The 16,783-nt window shown below is 43.7% G+C and overlaps 1 protein-coding gene across 1 annotated transcript in view; it reads left to right on the top strand.

Moving 5' to 3' along the window:
• The first annotated feature begins 1,076 nt into the window (after positions 1-1,076).
• The window catches only part of ABHD12 (abhydrolase domain containing 12, lysophospholipase), a 54,292-nt gene continuing 38,585 nt past the window's right edge, over positions 1,077-16,783 (top strand). Inside the window, exon 1 of the mRNA XM_042478690.1 lies at positions 1,077-1,383. Within this exon, the coding sequence (XP_042334624.1) occupies positions 1,199-1,383 (185 nt within the window). The 5' untranslated portion in view covers positions 1,077-1,198. The remainder of the gene's footprint in view (positions 1,384-16,783) is intronic.

Genomic DNA, 16,783 nt, shown 5'->3' with positions numbered 1-16,783 from the left:
CCTCCTTTTCCAAAACATGTCCTACTTTTCAGCCTGTCCTCCATTTTGAGGATGGCTAAAGAGATTTAGTGGGATCTCTGATGTCACTCCTTTTGAAAGCCTGGTTGATAGAATTCAACTCTCTGCATCTGCATTGCAGAAGTAATCCAGTATCACACTACAGTAACTGCCATGGCTGAAGGCTATGGAATTCTGGGAAATGCAGTTTTTTGTGGCACCAGAGTTCTCTGACAAAGAAAGTTAAACGTCTCACAAAACCAGACTTCCCAGAATTCCATAGCACTAAGACATGGTAGTTAAAGTGGTGTCAAACTGGATCATTTCTGCAATGCAGATGCTGCCCAGGAAGCATCAATTCATATTTATAATAGTGTTTTCAGCTTTTTTTATTTACGTCCTGCATTTTTATTAAATGTCCAACATTTTGTGGTGCACGGTCCTCTTTTGCGGTTATGAGATCTGGGCTGCATCCGCACTGCAGAAATAAACTGGCTTGACATCGCTTTATGGCGCAATGCTATGGAATTTTGGGAAAGTACAGTTTGTTGCAGCCCTAGAATAAATAATCCGGTTTGACGCCACTTTATGGCTCGATGCTATGGAATTCTGGGAAAGTGTAGTTCGTTGTGTCACCAGGACATTGAGCCGTGGCAGTTAAAGAGGTGTCAAATCGGATTATTTCTGCCCAAGGATGCTGCCTAGATCACGCTGTCAAACTACACTTTCCAGAGTTCCATAGCTTTGAGCCAGGGCAGCCAAAGCGGTGTCAAACCGGATTATTTATGCCCTGCGGATGCTGCTGCTTAGGTGACCCAAAAGGAAAAAGAAAAAAAATACGCTTCAGGTACAGGAGAGTTTTTGTGGGATTATGAAGAGTTTTGCTTTGTTTTTTGAGGGGGGGAGAAAAAAGATTAAAAAGGGGGGCTTGTTTTGTTTATTTTTTCCCCTCAGCGAAGGCGCGGCGGCCATTTTGGTTGTGGGCACGCGGGGCGGAGCCAACGGGTTTTTTCTTCTCGTTCTCCACCTCCGACAAAGAGGAGTCACGTCACGTGACTTTGGGCCGCCCCTTGATTGGCGGGGCCGCTCCTCTTTGGGTGGCAGGGCTGGGGCTTGGGAAGATGTAGCGGCGTTTTGGGCACGGAGGCGTCGTCGTCTTCATCATCATCTTCCCTGGAGCGCGTTGGGAGCCGCCGCCGGCATGAGAAAGCGGAACGAGTCTGTCACGTTGGAGCATGAGCGCTTGGCCTCTTCCTCCTCCGCAGCTGCCTCGGCGCCTCCGCAGCTGGAGAAGGGCTTCAGCTTGAGGACCAACCTGCGTCTGCCTGGCAACAGCGGCGGCGGCGGCGGCGGCGGCGACTCTGGAATGAATCGAACGTTCGGCAGGTGAGGCGCTCCTTCCGCCGCGCGCAGCCCCCCGTCGCCATGGCAACCAACGGCCGTTCTAACCCGGGGCCCCTTTTCACCGTTTCTATAGCAACGCGCGGCCTAGTCGCTTTTTAGACCCGTTTTCTTCCAATCCAGTTTGGAGACCGCTTTGACTGCCCTGTGCTGCTAGGGAATTCTGGGAACTGTAGTTTTGTGAAGCAGTTAGTTTTTCTCTTGTCGAAGAGCTTTGGCCCAGAGCTCTTCGACAAGAGAAAAACTAACTGCCTCACAAAACTACAGTTCCCAGGATTCCCTAGCAGCACTGAGCCAGGCCTGTCAGAACGGTCTCAAGAGGCTGCGTCCTCACTGGAGAAATAACCCAGTTTGACACCGCTTTCACCCCTGTGGTTCCATGCTATGGAATTCTGGGGTTTGTAGTTTGCTTGTAATAATACTAATAATAGAAACTTGAGCGTTGGACTATAATGACTCTGGAGACCTGGGTTCGAATCCTGGCAAAGCCTTGGAAACCCCATTGAGTGACCTTGGGCAAGAAGTCGCTCTTTCTCAGCCTCGGGATGGCAATGGCAAACCTCCTCTGAAGACATCTTGCCAAGAAAACCCCATGACAGGCTCGCTTTAGGGTTGCTGTAAATCGGAAATGATTCGATGGCACACGACAACAACTGCTGTCTATAACGCCCTCAATAAGTTGCATCAGGTTTATCGCCTACTTCCATTTTGGAGCAATACAAAAGCAAGCCACAGGCAAATTCCCTTGATTTTTGACTAATCCTGTGAGATTTTTATCTAACAGTGGGTGACTCTCTGTAAATCTCACTCTTTCAGTCTCAGGGAAGGTCATGGCAACCCCCCTCTGAAGAAACTGGCCAAGAAAACCCAATGGTAGGTTCACCTTAGGGGAGCCATACTTGAAGATGCACAAGAACAACAGCAGCATCCCACCAGCCGATCGCTATGGCAACCCGTCTCTCTGGAGATCCGCAGCATCGCCTCAGTGAAATGCCCTTGGTGCTCAGCTCCTCGCTCTAAGCCATCTTTCCCGCCTCCCTTTTGATCGATCTGGGACCAGCCTGGCTGGATTGGGTTTAAGAGGGAGAGGCCATGTAACCCTGCCAGAAAGGGCTGCTAGTTCCTTAGGAGATTGGTCAATGGCCTCCCTCTCCTCCTCTTGCTGCATTGCCTTCGCGGACTGTGGCTCCCGGCTGAAAAAGGGGTGTGCGAGGTGTAGAAAGGGGTATGTAAAAATCCCACAGAGAGTAATGCCAGGGAAGGTGGAGGGATGTAGAAAGAGAGGTCCAAAGCACACTTCAGAAACAATCCAGTTTGAGATTGCTTTAACCCCCCCAGGCTCAGTGCTAGGGAACCCTGGGAATGGTAGATTATTGTGGTACCAGAGCTTTCTGACAGAGCTCCCAAACACACTGCAGAAATCATCCAGTTTGAGACCACTTTGGCTGCCCTGGATCAGTGCTAGAAAGTTCTGGGAAGTGTAGTGTTTGTGAGACATTTAGCCTTCTCTGGTCCAAAACACACTGAAGAAATAACCTGTGCTACCTCTACCAGTGCCACTCTGTCACCTTGCTTTTCACCTGATTGGAATGACTGATATGCTTGCCTCATATTGATAACCATGGATTTACCATTTTGAAAAGAGGATTTGTTTTCATCTTTCCGCTCCATGCAAGTTACAGTATAATCCTTGCAAGGTGACTTATGTTTGTTACCGGTGCCACTGCTGCCGGTGCCATCCGGTTACCTTGCTCTTCATCTGATTGGAATTACAGTGCTGTTTGCTTTATATTGACTGCCATGGATTTACCATTTTGAGAAGATGATCCCCCCCCATTTTATTACTCCGTACTATTTACAATAATATCCTTGCAAGGATATCTGTTTTGGGCTCATAAATAACACTTATTGTTCTCCACTATTATGATGAACAGATATTTTATTGCCCATTGATAATTGTTTAATTATACGTGTATTTGTAAGAGTCTAACTAAATTTTGTGCAGTATCTTACTGTTTCTTGGTATCTGTACTTAGTGATTTATAGTGCACCCACACTTTGTTTTTTCTTCTCTTCTTGGTTTGGACGAACTTAGCCTTTTCTGTCAGAGTTCTGGTACCGCAAAAACTATAGTTCCCAGGATTCTCTTTCGCTGAGACAGGGCTGTCAAAGCAGTCCCAAACTGGATTGCTTCTGCAGTGTGTTTGGACCAGAGAAGGCTAAATGTTTCACAAAACTACAGTTCCCGGGGTTCCCTAGCATTGAGCCAGGGCAGTCAAAACGGTCTCAAACTGGATTATTTCTGCAATGTGTTTTGGACCAAATGCTAGAAAGATAGACTCTATTAAGGAACTCACAGGCATGAATTTACAGGACCTAAGAGAAGCAGTGGAAGACTTGGAGATGTCTTATCTGTTGGGTCGCCATGGGTCTATCGACTCGATAGCACTTAACAACAACAACAAATCCAAGTCATTTCAGTTTTGCAAGATTGTTAAAGAGTGGGCCCTTGGTATCTACTGCAGTTTGGTTAGAGGACTCCCCACCAAGGATACCAAAATCCATGGATGTTCAAATCCCGTTATATACAATGGCAGAGTAAAACAGTGTCCCTTGCATAAAATAGCAAAATCAAAGTTTGCTTAGAATCAGAGAGTTGGAAGAGACCGCAAGGGCCATCCAATCCAACCCCCTGCCATGCAGGAAATCTCAATCAAAGCATCCCTGACAGATGGCCATCCAGCCTCTGCTTAAAGACCTCCAAGGAAGGAGACTCCACTACACTCCAAGGGAGTGTATTCCACTGTCAAACAGCCCTTACTGTCAAGAGGTTCCTCCTAATGTTGAGGTGGAATCTCTTTTCTTGGAGCTTGCATCCATTGTTCCAGGCCCTGTTCTCTGGAGCAGCAGAAAACAAGCTTGCTCCATCCTCAGTATGACATCTCTTCAAGTATTTAAACAGGGCTATCATATCCCCTCTTAACCTTTCTTCTGCAGGCTAAACATCCCCAGGTCCCTCTCTTTCCTCATAGGGCATGGCTTCCAGACCTTTCACCATTTTAGTCGCCCTCCTTCGGACATGCTCCAGTTTCTCCACATCCTTTTTGAATTGTGGTGCCCAGAACCGGACACAATATTCCGGGTGGGGCTTGACCAAAGCAGAATACATTGGCACTATTACTTCTCTTGATCTAGACACTATACTTCTGTCGATTCTGCCTAAATTCGCATTGGCCTTTTTAGCTGTCGCATCGCACTGTTGACTCATGTTCAACTTGTGGTCTACTTGGACTCACTTTTGGAATATTTTCAAGCCGTGGATGGTGGAATCTATAGATGAAGAATCAGTACACATGGAGGGCTGACTGTACAGTATATGCCAGATCTCTTCTGGCAGGCTTGTCCAAATAATTTTAAATTGTGAATTAAGATGTTGAATTTTAAATGTGGACTGGTTTAAAATGTGTGCATCTTATTTGTCCTTTTAAACTGTTGCATATTTTAATTAATGTGCTTTAGCTGATGTTGTTAATTTTTTGATTTGTTGTTGTTCTCTGCCTCAATAATAATAATAATAATAAATTTATTTGTTTGCTGCCTCTCCCTATTATAGGTTCGATAGGGAGAGGCAGGTAAGAAATAAATGGTGCTGTACAGACCAGCGCTTTGCGCCGGCCTGCACACGTACTAGGGTTGCCTCGGGGTGTCCTTTCCAGATGCCCCGCAACCCTAGTATGTTGTAATGGCAGTGCCCTTTCTACATGGATGCCGCCATTATGTCACGGCCACGCTGCCTCCAAATGTAAAGGCTGCGCCAGCGACACAAACAAAGGAAGGAGCTCCGTTTCAGAGCTCCTTCCAGTGCCACTGAAAGGGCGCCACAGGTCTTGGCGCTATTGAAGGGTGCCTGTGGCGCCCTTTCAGCAGCGCTGGAAGGAGCTCCTTCCTTTGTTTGTGTCGCTGGCGCAGCCTTTACACAGCTGTGCCAGCAACACAAAGGAGAAAGGGGCCAAGCGGCCTCTTTCTCTTTCCCCCCGCTGCTGTCGGGGTGTCCTTGGGGCATGAAGCCCCAAGGACACCCCTTTCCAGGCCGCGGGGAATTGACCTTTTGCCGCTTCCCCATGGCCTGGAAAAGTGGCGGATCGGGCCTCAGGGATGCCCCTGTGGCAGCTGAGGCCCCGATCCGTCGGGAAAAGGGGTGGGTTCAGGCTGCCCCAAAGGGGCAGTCTGTACACCGACAAATATTATTGTTGTTAAAGGCTCCAAAAGTTCAGCTATATTTCAGAGGAAGGAAGTGGCGAAACCACCTTTGAGTAATTTCTTGCCTAAAAAAATCCTATGAAATAAATGGGGCTGCTGTAGGCGAGTTGAAGGCTCATACACACACACATACATATATTTGAGACAGGAGGGTGGTGGACAGTGACCTGGAGTTAAGGTCATGTGTGTCACTAAAACATGGCTTTATGGTGTTTTAGATAAAAATCTTAATGGGATTAGTTGAAATGGAAGGGAATTTGCCTTTAGCTTGCTTTTACATTGCTACAAAATGGGAGTAGATTATAAACCTGAAGCAATTTATTGGGTTTTTGTACATTTTATTGTTGTTGTGTTCCTCCAATTTGTGGCAACCCTAAGGTGAGCCTATTGCAGGGTTTTCCTGGCAAGATTTGTTCAGAAGAAGTTTACCATTTTCTTTCCCTGCAGCTGAGAGCATGTGACTTGTCCAAGGTCAGGATCTCCTGACTCAGCTGGGAATTGAACCCTCATCGCCAGAATCACAGTCCAGCACTCAAACCACTGCGCCACACTGACTCCCATATGTTTCTCAAATTTTGAGGGTCCTCCTGCCACAACGAACAAATTTTTTATGATGGAAGCGAAGTTGAACTGCAATTCCCTTAATCCCTAGCCAACATGCTCCATTTTATGAAATGTTAGGAGTCATCATCCAGCAAAATTTGGAGACTTGCACTTTACCTACCTCTTTTTAATCTAAAACTAGAGTGTGTGCAAGGTATGAATGAAATTGCATAGGTGATACAAGATGCCCCCTTGAATTTTATCCTACTTTAATCACAATTCTAAGAGTAGTTTTAGTGGCACTTTATTTTGAGAAATGTGTTTCTGAAACCAAAATTATCAGTAATGTCAAGTCTTTCTGTATATCAAATCCTTTCATAGCACCATATCAGCAAGATCTTTTCTCATGGCATTAACTCCTCTGCTGGTAGCTAACTGATATTATTTATAAGCTTTTGGTAACTTTCTCTCCTGGTCTATGGTCCTGGCTTGTTTACCTATTAAAATATTGCAGCATAACAATGCTTTACAAGTGCTGTTAACACTTAAATTAACTTGATAGAGGGTGTATCTGCACTACCCTGGTATATCTGTACCAGCTGAATTGCCATTGTTCCATCCTATGGCATCCTGACATTTGCAGTTGGGCGAGGCACTTAGAAGATACCAAAGTATCCTGAGACAAGAGAGATTGGGGTTTAATCAGTTTAATTTTATTTTGATACTTTGGGAATTGTAGCTCAGGAGGGTAGACTAGAACTCTGTAACTGAAAATTTTAAGTATCTCACCAAAAAACAGATCCCAGGATTCCATACTATTCAACCATGATATTTAAAGAAGTAGCAAACTGTCTAATAAAGGGGTTTGTGACCTCACAAAGGACTGAGACATCTTGGATTATAGGACACACCTTTTTGTTTTGTTAATAGAGTTTAAAATGCTTTGTCTCCCATTACCACAAGGCCAGAAAGAAGAGTGGCCTGCCTACATAGATATCCCTTCATACTCAGGCCCAGGGTACTTGGAGGACCGCCTCTCCCCATATAATCTGCCCCGCACACTCAGATCGGGTGAGAGACATCTATTAAGAGTTCCAGATGCTCGTTATGTTTCAACTCGGAGAGCTTTTTCGATCTCAGCCCCACAGCTCTGGAACTCCCTCCCCAATGAGCTCCGTATTAAAAGAACTGGCAAATGTAATATCAGAGCCATTGGCAATAATCTTTGAAAACTCCTGGAGAACAGAAGTCTCAGCAGACTGGAGGAGGGCAAACGTTGTCCCCATCTTCAAAAAGGGGAAGAAAGAGGATCCCAACAATTATCGTCCAGTTAGTCTGACATCAGTATTAGGAAAGATTCTAGAGCAGCTCATTAAACAGAGAGTCTGTGAACATCTAGAAGGCAATGCCATAATCACAAAAAGTCAACATGGGTTTCAGAGAAACAAGTCATGCCAGACAAATCTAATCTCTTTCTTTGATAAAAATTACCAGCTTGGTAGATGAAGGGAATGCTATGGATATAGTATATCTTGATTTCAGTAAGGCCTTTGACAAAGTTCCCCATGACATTCTTGCAAACAAGCTTGTAAAATGTGGGCTAGACAAGACAACTGTTACATGGATTTGTAATTGGTTGACTGGACGAACCCAAAGGGTGCTCAACAACGGCACCTTTTCCTCCTGGAGAGAAGTGACCAGTGGGGTCCCACAGGGCGCTGTCCTCGGCCCAGTACTGTTCAGCATCTTTATCAATGACTTGGAGGAAAAAATTGGGGGAATATTTATCAAATTTGCAGATGACACCAAATTAGGAGGAATAGCTAATACTCCAGAGGACAGGATCAAAATTCAAAATGACCTGAAGAGACTAGAAAGCTGGGCCTCAGCTAACAAAATTAACTTCAACAGGGAGAAATGTAAGGTACTGCACTTAGGGCGGAAAAATGAAATGCACAGATATAGGATGGGGGACACCTGGCTTAAGGAGACAACATGTGAAAGGGATCTAGGAGTCCAAGTAGACCACAAGTTGAACATGAGTCAACAGTGCGATGCGGCAGCTAACAAGGCCAATGCGATTTTAGGCTGCATCAATAGAAGTATCGTATCTAGATCCAGGGAAGTAATAGTGCCACTATATTCTGCTCTGGTCAGGCCCCACCTGGAATATTGTGTCCAGTTCTGGGCACCACAATTCAAAAAGGACATTGAGAAACTGGAGCGTGTCCAAAGGAGGGTGACTAAAATGGTGAAGGGTCTGGAAACCAAGCCCTATGAGGAACGACTCAGGGAGCTGGGTATGTTTAGCCTGGAGAAAAGAAGGTTAAGCGGTGATATGATGGCCCTATTTAAATACTTGAAGGGATGTCATATTGAGGAGGGAGTAAGCTTGTTTTCTGCTGCTCCAGAGACTAGGACCTGGAGCAATGGATGCAAGCTGCAGGAAAAGAGATTCCACCTCAACATTAGGAGGAATTTCCTGACAGTAAGGGCTGTTCGTCAGTGGAACACACTCCCTCGGAGTCCTTGGAGGTCTTCAAACGGAGGCTAGATGGCCATCTGTCGGGGATGCATTGATCTGGAGTTCCTGCATGGCAGGGGGTTGGACTGGATGGCCCTTGCGGTCTCTTCCAACTCTATGATTCTATGTACTTCCTCCTCCCTTGATATGTACTTTTAAGAAGGATTTAAAGACCTTCTTATTCCGCCAGGCTTTCCCCCTCGTGAGCCTTGTCTGGAAAGGCATGGTTCCCATCCCTGCTGTGGATTCTGGAAGTTGCACTTCACATAAGTCATTCTTAAGTCCAAGAGATGAGGAGAGTATGCTCCTTCATGCAGACACCGTCCAACACACAGAGGGTAGCAAAATGGGGACAGAGTGGGCCCATCCTTACTGTCTAATCACATGGGGAGCTGGAATTCCCAAACAGAGCTTGGGTACCCAATTTAGTTTTCTGCTATGGTTGTTTAAAAGTTGTTGTTTTTTTGTTGCTAGTAGCTTTTTTAATTTTAATTTTTTAAAATAAATAAATAAATACTTTACTTTAAAATTAATCTAACCAGTTTTAATAGTGTCCTTCTGACTATATTTTGCTGCAAAGCATTCAGAACTTTTCCTGATACAAAAGGGTATACAGTGGTCACTCCACATTCGCTAGGGTTAAGGACACCCGTGAATGTGGAAAAACCACAAATTAAAAAACAAACACTATTCTTTTTACCAGAGAGAATACCTCTCTAGGAATTTCCAGGTCCTCCAGTGCAACTCTATGGTCAACATCTGCCAGAAGTTGATCATAGAGAAGTGTTTTCTCTAGGAACTTCTAGGTTCTCCAGCATAACTCTATGGTCAACGTTTTGCAAAGTTGTGCTGGACATTCCTAGATGGAATATATTAATCAAAACCACAAATAATCAAAAATGCAAATGTGAAGGGCTAGCAGTGTTATGTTGTATTCCATTCTACACAGCCATTTGTATGGGGAGCTGTTTGGTTGTCTATTGTTGTTATTTGCTAGGGGTACTGGGGTTTGTGATGTTTTTAACTGTCTTTTATCTCTTGTTGTGCACCGCTGTGATCCTTGGAATAGTGGTATATAAATATTATTATTATTATTATTATTATTATTATTATTATTATTATTATTATCACCACCACCTACCTCTTGACTTTGAAAGCTTGCGACATATATTTTATGCGTTTTGGTTGCCCAATAAAGGCATCACTGCTTTGTGGATTTTGGATATTATAGTACATAGAACTGTGTAATTTATATACACACAGTGATGGGCTGGTTCAACTTCTAATGGATCAATTTCCAGTCCTAATAGACATTTAAATTGTTTTGCTTTCAAAGACTGGCAATAATTCAAGCTTGGATGTTTGCATATCCAAATGTGCCTCTGTTTGTAATGTTAGGCATATGGTAACAGGGGAACACATGTAAAAGGAATAATCTCTGTCAGAAAGTTAACCTTTGCCTTGAGTTCCAATTTTGGGGGAAAGGGGTATAGATGATGAGCCTAGTTGCATAGGGCAGCAGTTATAACATGTTTTAAAATTGATTATTAATAATTGTTCACCAATACTTACCTTGCAGTTCATACATTTTTCTGTTTCTGGTGTTAGTGAAAATAATGTTGTTGTTGTAAGAGGATTATTTCTGTCCTGTTATCTAGATATTGCTGGATAACTGAATATTGCACCTGGAGTCTTCAGCAGGTAGATCAAGTCCATTACCATTGTGCTTTGGCCATTAGATGAACTATGGGAGACATTTCAAATGGATGTTTAAATTGAAATAAGATCACTTTATCTCCATTGAGGTTCTGTATCTTTATTATTCAGTCAGTCCAGTGCTAGCCTGTTTTATTTATTTGTCTCATTATTTCACTGTTTAAAGGTCCTGCTCTCATTATAAATAATGAGCTGCTTTTATATGTAACCATATACTGTAGTTTAGGAATACAAGAGTCAGATTTAGCAAGCCTTGGGCTTACATAGACAGTATTCTCCCCCTTTATTCTGATACAGCCATGAAATGTCTGCCTGTCTTTTTGTTCAACTGCACCTTGCTGTGTCATCCAAACCTAGATAATTATAATTAACCTTGACTGTGGTTAATTGAGAGAGCCAGCATTGTGTAGTGGTTCGTGTTTGGGACTATACTCTGAGAGACCAGGGTTTGAAGTCACAAACACTGAGCCTCGGAGAAAGGCAGTGGCAAACCTCTGAATAATTCTTGCCAAGAAAGCCCTGTGATAGGTTTGTCTTAAGGTATTCTTAAGGTTGAAAATTACTAGGAAAGCACCCAACAGCAATGGTTGGTTGGAACAAACCAGCTTCAAATAAGCTGTTTCAGCTAGACATAATATTAACTACAGTGTAGGGGTTGAACTAAATGCTAATGCAAGGTTAATCAAAAACAGAAACAGGCTCTTTTGATCTCTAAGCTGTGCCTGAAGAAATGGAAACAGTAGTTCATGAGCCTAAGGCTAATGGACTGAAGATGAGTCTGACAGCACGCTTGATTTGATGTTATGTCTAAATGCAGCCTTTGAATACAAGTTGATTTAAGTTTGCCTTATTTTCCTGTTTGGCTTAGCCTTCAATAGAATACTCTGCTTACTTCAGTGTCTGACTGTAAAGTCAGAGGAGATCACATACACGCATAATTTCTTGCCCTTTTGGCAAGTGCTCTATGATGACAACACCTTTTAAAACAGCTTCTTCTTTTATTAGAGCCAGTTCTTTTATTTTTAAATAAACAACAACTATTATTTCAAAAACTAAACATTTTAATTATTTTAGAGAGCCAGCATGGTATAGTGGATTGAATGTTGGACTAGGACTCTGGGAGACCAGCGTTTGAATTACCACTCAGCCACAGAAATCTACTGGATGATTGTGGGCTAGGTACACTCTCTCAACCTCAGAGGAAGGCAGTGGAAGCCTCCTTTGAACAAATCTTTCCATGAAAACCCTATGATAGGTTCACTTTAGGGCTGCCATAAGTTAGAAATGACTTGAAAGACACACCACCACTGAATTATTATTTTAACCAGTTTTGTTGCTAGAAAAACAAATGCATCATGTGTTTGCCTAGGGCAGAATTGTTGTTATTTGTTTATACATGACCAACTATGTGTATTGTGTTTTAAAGAAAACAGGTATGGCAGGTCCGGATAAGCTTGCAAGCTAAAGCAGATAAAGGAAAACAGAGGGTGCTGAAAGTAGAGGCATAGATAAATAGAAGAATTATGTGATTATGTTGGTTTCACATCCTTTGGCATATCTGTGATAAGGAAATGATTCTCAGCTTTGGCCCTCCATATGTTTTGAACTTCAACTCCCAAATCTTTAACCACTGGCCATGCTCACTGGGATGTCTTGGAGCTGAAATCCAAAATATCTGAAAGACAGAACATTGATAAACACTCTTGAAAGTTATTGGAACTAGTACAGTATAACGATCCAGGTGCTTTCTGGGATAGGTGAATATTGAAGAAAACTTGAAGGATATAAGGGAAGTGGTCACACATTCTGAAAGGTAATTCCAGTTGTAATGATATGTTCAGTCTTGGACATAGCTTGAGACAATTAAGCATCAAGGCAAGATTATGAGAGGTAGTCAAAGTTTACAGGATTGAACAGAGAGTGAAAAACTGAGGTAGACATAAACAGGTGAATGTTGACGGACAGTATGTATGTACTGAAAACTGAAAGGAGCCCTGGTAGGACAGTGGTTAAATGTTGGTACTGCAGCCACAACATTGTAATTCAATACTGGAAGGCTCCTTGACACAACCTTTTGTAGGTTGGAAAAATGAGTACCCAGATTGTTTGGGGCACTCAGGGAGTGCTAGTTCACGGATAAGCAGTATAGAAAGGTACTTGCTATTGATATTGCTATAATCATGGAAAGTGGAGAAGCTTCTTACAGACAGAGTATACAAAGAAAAAGTAAACATAGGGCCAGGTACAGAGTACTGATGGACCCCAGAAGAATGAAGAAAAACTGAGGAAGTGGGTCTCTCCGTAGAAACCTGAAGGGTTGGAAAGAGGGTTGGAGCAGACAGGCAGGAAAAAGTGGCTTGAACCTGCTTTCCCAAAAGCAGGTTTAAACCAAGCTGTCTGCACAGCCCGCTCCCAAGGCGGGCCGAATATTCAAGGCCCGATGTCAAGCTGTGCCACTGGATAATATTTTTTTTGTTCATCTCCCCCACCATGCATGCGCACCTTTGCAGAAACACACTACCCGTGACCTCCAATTACCCCCCATAGATGCCCAGATGCCATTCTATTGTATGGCTGCCCCTTTGAACCGCCACACAGTCACATGTGCGATGCCTCACCGGTACAGGGCATTTGTGCATTGGTGTGCTGATACATTGGCAAAGCACAATCATGGAGGCCTCCTTATATGCCCCCTTCACCCCATGCTCCCCTGTTGGACTGCCTGGTTTAACCATGTTTTAATTACATCCATTGGAATTGTTGCACTTTGATTTTTCTGCTTTGCCACAGCCCTGCTGTGACGTTTACCACAGCTGGGACGTTTACCTGTCCTGAATGGGGTCACGCTCCCCTTGAAGGACTCTGTTCGCAGTCTGGGGGTGCTTCTAGACTTGTCGCTTCACCTTACATCTCAGGTGGATGCGACGGTCAGGAGCACCTGTTATCAGCTTCGGCTGATACGCCAGCTGCGACCCTACCTGGGCTGGGGGGACCTTGAAACGGTGGTACATGCTCTGGTAACCTCTCGGTTAGATTTCTGTAATGCGCTCTACATGGGGCAACCCTTGTACCAAACTCGGAAGCTACAATTGGTTCAGAACATGGCAGCAAGGCTGGTCACTGGATGCTCCAGGACCAGCCATATAACACCTATACTGCAAGATCTTCACTGGCTGCCTATTCGCTTCCAGGCACAATACAAGGTGTTGGTAATGACCTATAAAGCCCTAAATGGCTTGGGCCCAGGGTACTTGGAGGACCTCCTCTCCCCATACAGTCCGCCCCGCACTCTCAGATCGGGCGGAAAACATCTATTAAGAGTTCCCATGGCAAGGTTTGTGTCTTCTTCACAAAGGGCATTTTCCATTGTGGCCCCGCAGACCTGGAACTCTTTGCCCGACGAGCTCCGCTCAGCAACCTCCCTAGATCTTTTTAGGAAGAATTTGAAGACCTTCTTCTTCTGTCAAGCCTTCCCTTTGTGCCTTGATGTTATCCCTTTCTCTCTATGCACTTTGATTGATCCAGCTAATTTGTTTATGTGTTTTTATGGGTTTTAATTGGTTTTTTATATTGAATGATTGTATAGAATGTTTTTTAGAATTGTTGTATTGTTTTTATGTGGTTTTTTTTAAGTGGTATGGGTGGGTTTTCTATTGTCGGGTTATGGGCTTTCACTTTGTATTGTCTTTTGATGTTAAATTTTGTAAACCGCTATGATCTCTAAAGAATAGCGGTCTAGAAATAAACATTCATTCATTCATACCTGCAGGTGTGAAGATGTGCATTTTTTGCCTTGAGTTGGAGTATTCCAGCTTCTTTTTGTTCCAGTTTTTCGCTCCGGAGTTTCCAGCCGCTTTTAATGTGTGTGTTGTCTAAATGCCCTGCCTTCAAAGCAGCTGGAAACCACTTAGTCTTTTCCATCTGTTTCACCCCTAGGGCCGGAAGAGAACCAGTTGGTAACAGAAATCTTTATCGTTAAGCAGGTGTAGGAAACCTTTGACCTGACACTCTCTTGTCTGGTCTGCTGAGGTCGTGTCCCACCTGCCCAGGGAGAGGATAGCTATTTTGAAACAGGAGTTCCCAAGAGAAAATGATTCACTAGCAATCCAGTGCTTCACGAAAGATCTGGAAGTGTCTATTGTCTTGTCCTTGCCTTTTGTTTTTGTCCTTGCCTTTCCTACTGGTCAGGGCAAGGGCCCAGGAAAGCTAGCCCCACTGAGGACACTGCACTTCTGGGTGTTGAGAGCTTCTTGAGGTAGTAGTTCCCAAAGGTGAGCAGCATACTAGGAGATAGATGTTAATCTCCCTCCCCTGCCTCATGCTGCCTAACATAGGTACAGTATAGGGAATACAGTATTCTACTGTATATTCCTGATGAATTGCAGCTCCCAATGGCATGCTCCTAGAGCAGGGATGGGAATTCTGCCACTCTCCAGAAGTTGTTGTAATGCAGTTCCCTGCAGCCCTGGTCATCGCAGTCAGTGGCGAGGAAGTTGTAATCCAGTGATGATGCTAATGTAAAACATAAAGATAAGAGTTATTGGGCAAAAGTTGAAGAGTGAGTTTGAATTAAGAAATGAGGAAGTATTTTATTCAACTCACATTGGATACATACTTAACTAATCTGCATTTCACAAATTAGTATGCAAATCACAGTAAGTTATATCTTTTCCAGATTTTGCAAGACAATTTTCAAAGTAAAGCATACACAATATGTATAGTAGTGAAAAGCATCATACAAGAGAAAGCAACCTGCAAAGTTGTGAATTTTAGGCAATAGTCCTCTCCCCCATGCACATTAATTTACATAGGAAACATTTAGACCTGTATGGAGGTGAAATGGAACAAACTGCAAGCTAGAAAAATAAGAAATTGAACTTTACAGATCTTCCCATTCTTAGTCAAAGGGTGATTTGTTTATTTGTTCAAAAGTATGAAGACACTTGTGTGTTTAAATTCTTTAAAAAAAAAGCATCAGAAACTTTTCCAGAATTTAGGAACACATGATGATAAGGGAAATACATAACATCAGAATAGCACATATTTTGCTTATTTTAATTTTATCTCTCACCTCTTTTGTATTATTGTCACAAACTTGATGGATGACAAACTACAAGAGGCAGAAATTATGTATTTGACAATATTGGTTAGAAATTATTTTATGAGGGTGGAAAAATGAGCTTTTCACTGGCCTTCTTGTCCTCTGGTAGGGTTTTTTTCTTTCACTTTTTTCTCTTTGTGAATGCTGGAAAGGACTTTCTCTGATATTAATTTCTTATAACATCCCTTGAATCAAGGAAGTTCCTCAAATACTGTATAACCTGTGTATATACCTCATTGTCAAAAAGGCTAGTAATGACAACCTTAGATCAGGGGTGGAGAACTTTGGAATTCTATGGCCGTTACAGAAGGGCATAAAAGTACGGACTGGGTCCGTACTAGGGTTAGAAAGGGGCGTCACTTCTTGATGCCCCTAACCCTAATACAGACCCAGTCCATACAAAATGGCGGCACCACCTCATTTGGAGGCGGCGCGGTGGTGACGTCGTTGCACCGCATGAGGGCACCTAGAGTGCCCTTTCCGCGGCACGAGAAGGAGCTCCAAAACGGAGCTCCTTCCAGCTTTGCGTCGCTGGGCACAGCCTTTACATGGCTGCACCAGCGACGCAGAGGAGAAAGGGGCCGAGTGGCCCCTTTCTCCTCCTCCTCGCTGCCATCGGGTGTCCTCAGGTCTTGAAGCCCCGAGGACACCCCTTTCCAGGCTGCGGGGAAGCGACCTTTTGCAGCTTCCCTGCAGCCTGGAAAGCAGAGGATCGGGGCCTCGGAGGCTGCCGTTGTGGCAGCCGAGGCCCTGATCCAGTAGGGAAAGGGCCAGTTACAGGCCTCCCCAAATGGGTGGTCTGTCATGCGCCCTATATGTTTAAGATTACAGCTACCATCACTGCTACTCATCCAGTGGTAAGGAATTGTGGGGGTTTTAGCTTTAAAATTCTTGAGGACCAAAGAGTCCCTATCCTTGCTTTAAAGACCTGTGGTTTACATTAAATAGCAGTGCTTCATAGTTAGCTTTATAATATAGCGGGAAGTGCGGGAAATGATTTTGTATTATGCTTATAATGAGGTTACATTAGGATCCATTTATTGTATTACTGTAGATAGAGTAATGTTCCAGCATTTCCACTGAGAAATACACAAACATCCTTTCTGTGTATTGTCTGTGTGTGGTTTTTTCTGGCATCTTTTTGTGACCAATAGTTTGATTTAATGTGCTGTTTGAGTCCACCCACCCTCTTACCTACTGTTCAAAGAAGTTATTTTTCTTCGTAGAAAATTGCCCACTCA

This window comes from Sceloporus undulatus, chromosome 1 (assembly GCF_019175285.1).
Source record: "Sceloporus undulatus isolate JIND9_A2432 ecotype Alabama chromosome 1, SceUnd_v1.1, whole genome shotgun sequence".
Classification (NCBI taxonomy): domain Eukaryota; kingdom Metazoa; phylum Chordata; class Lepidosauria; order Squamata; family Phrynosomatidae; genus Sceloporus; species Sceloporus undulatus.
Note: the sequence above shows the minus strand (reverse complement) of the source record. Positions and strands in the feature narration are given on the sequence as shown.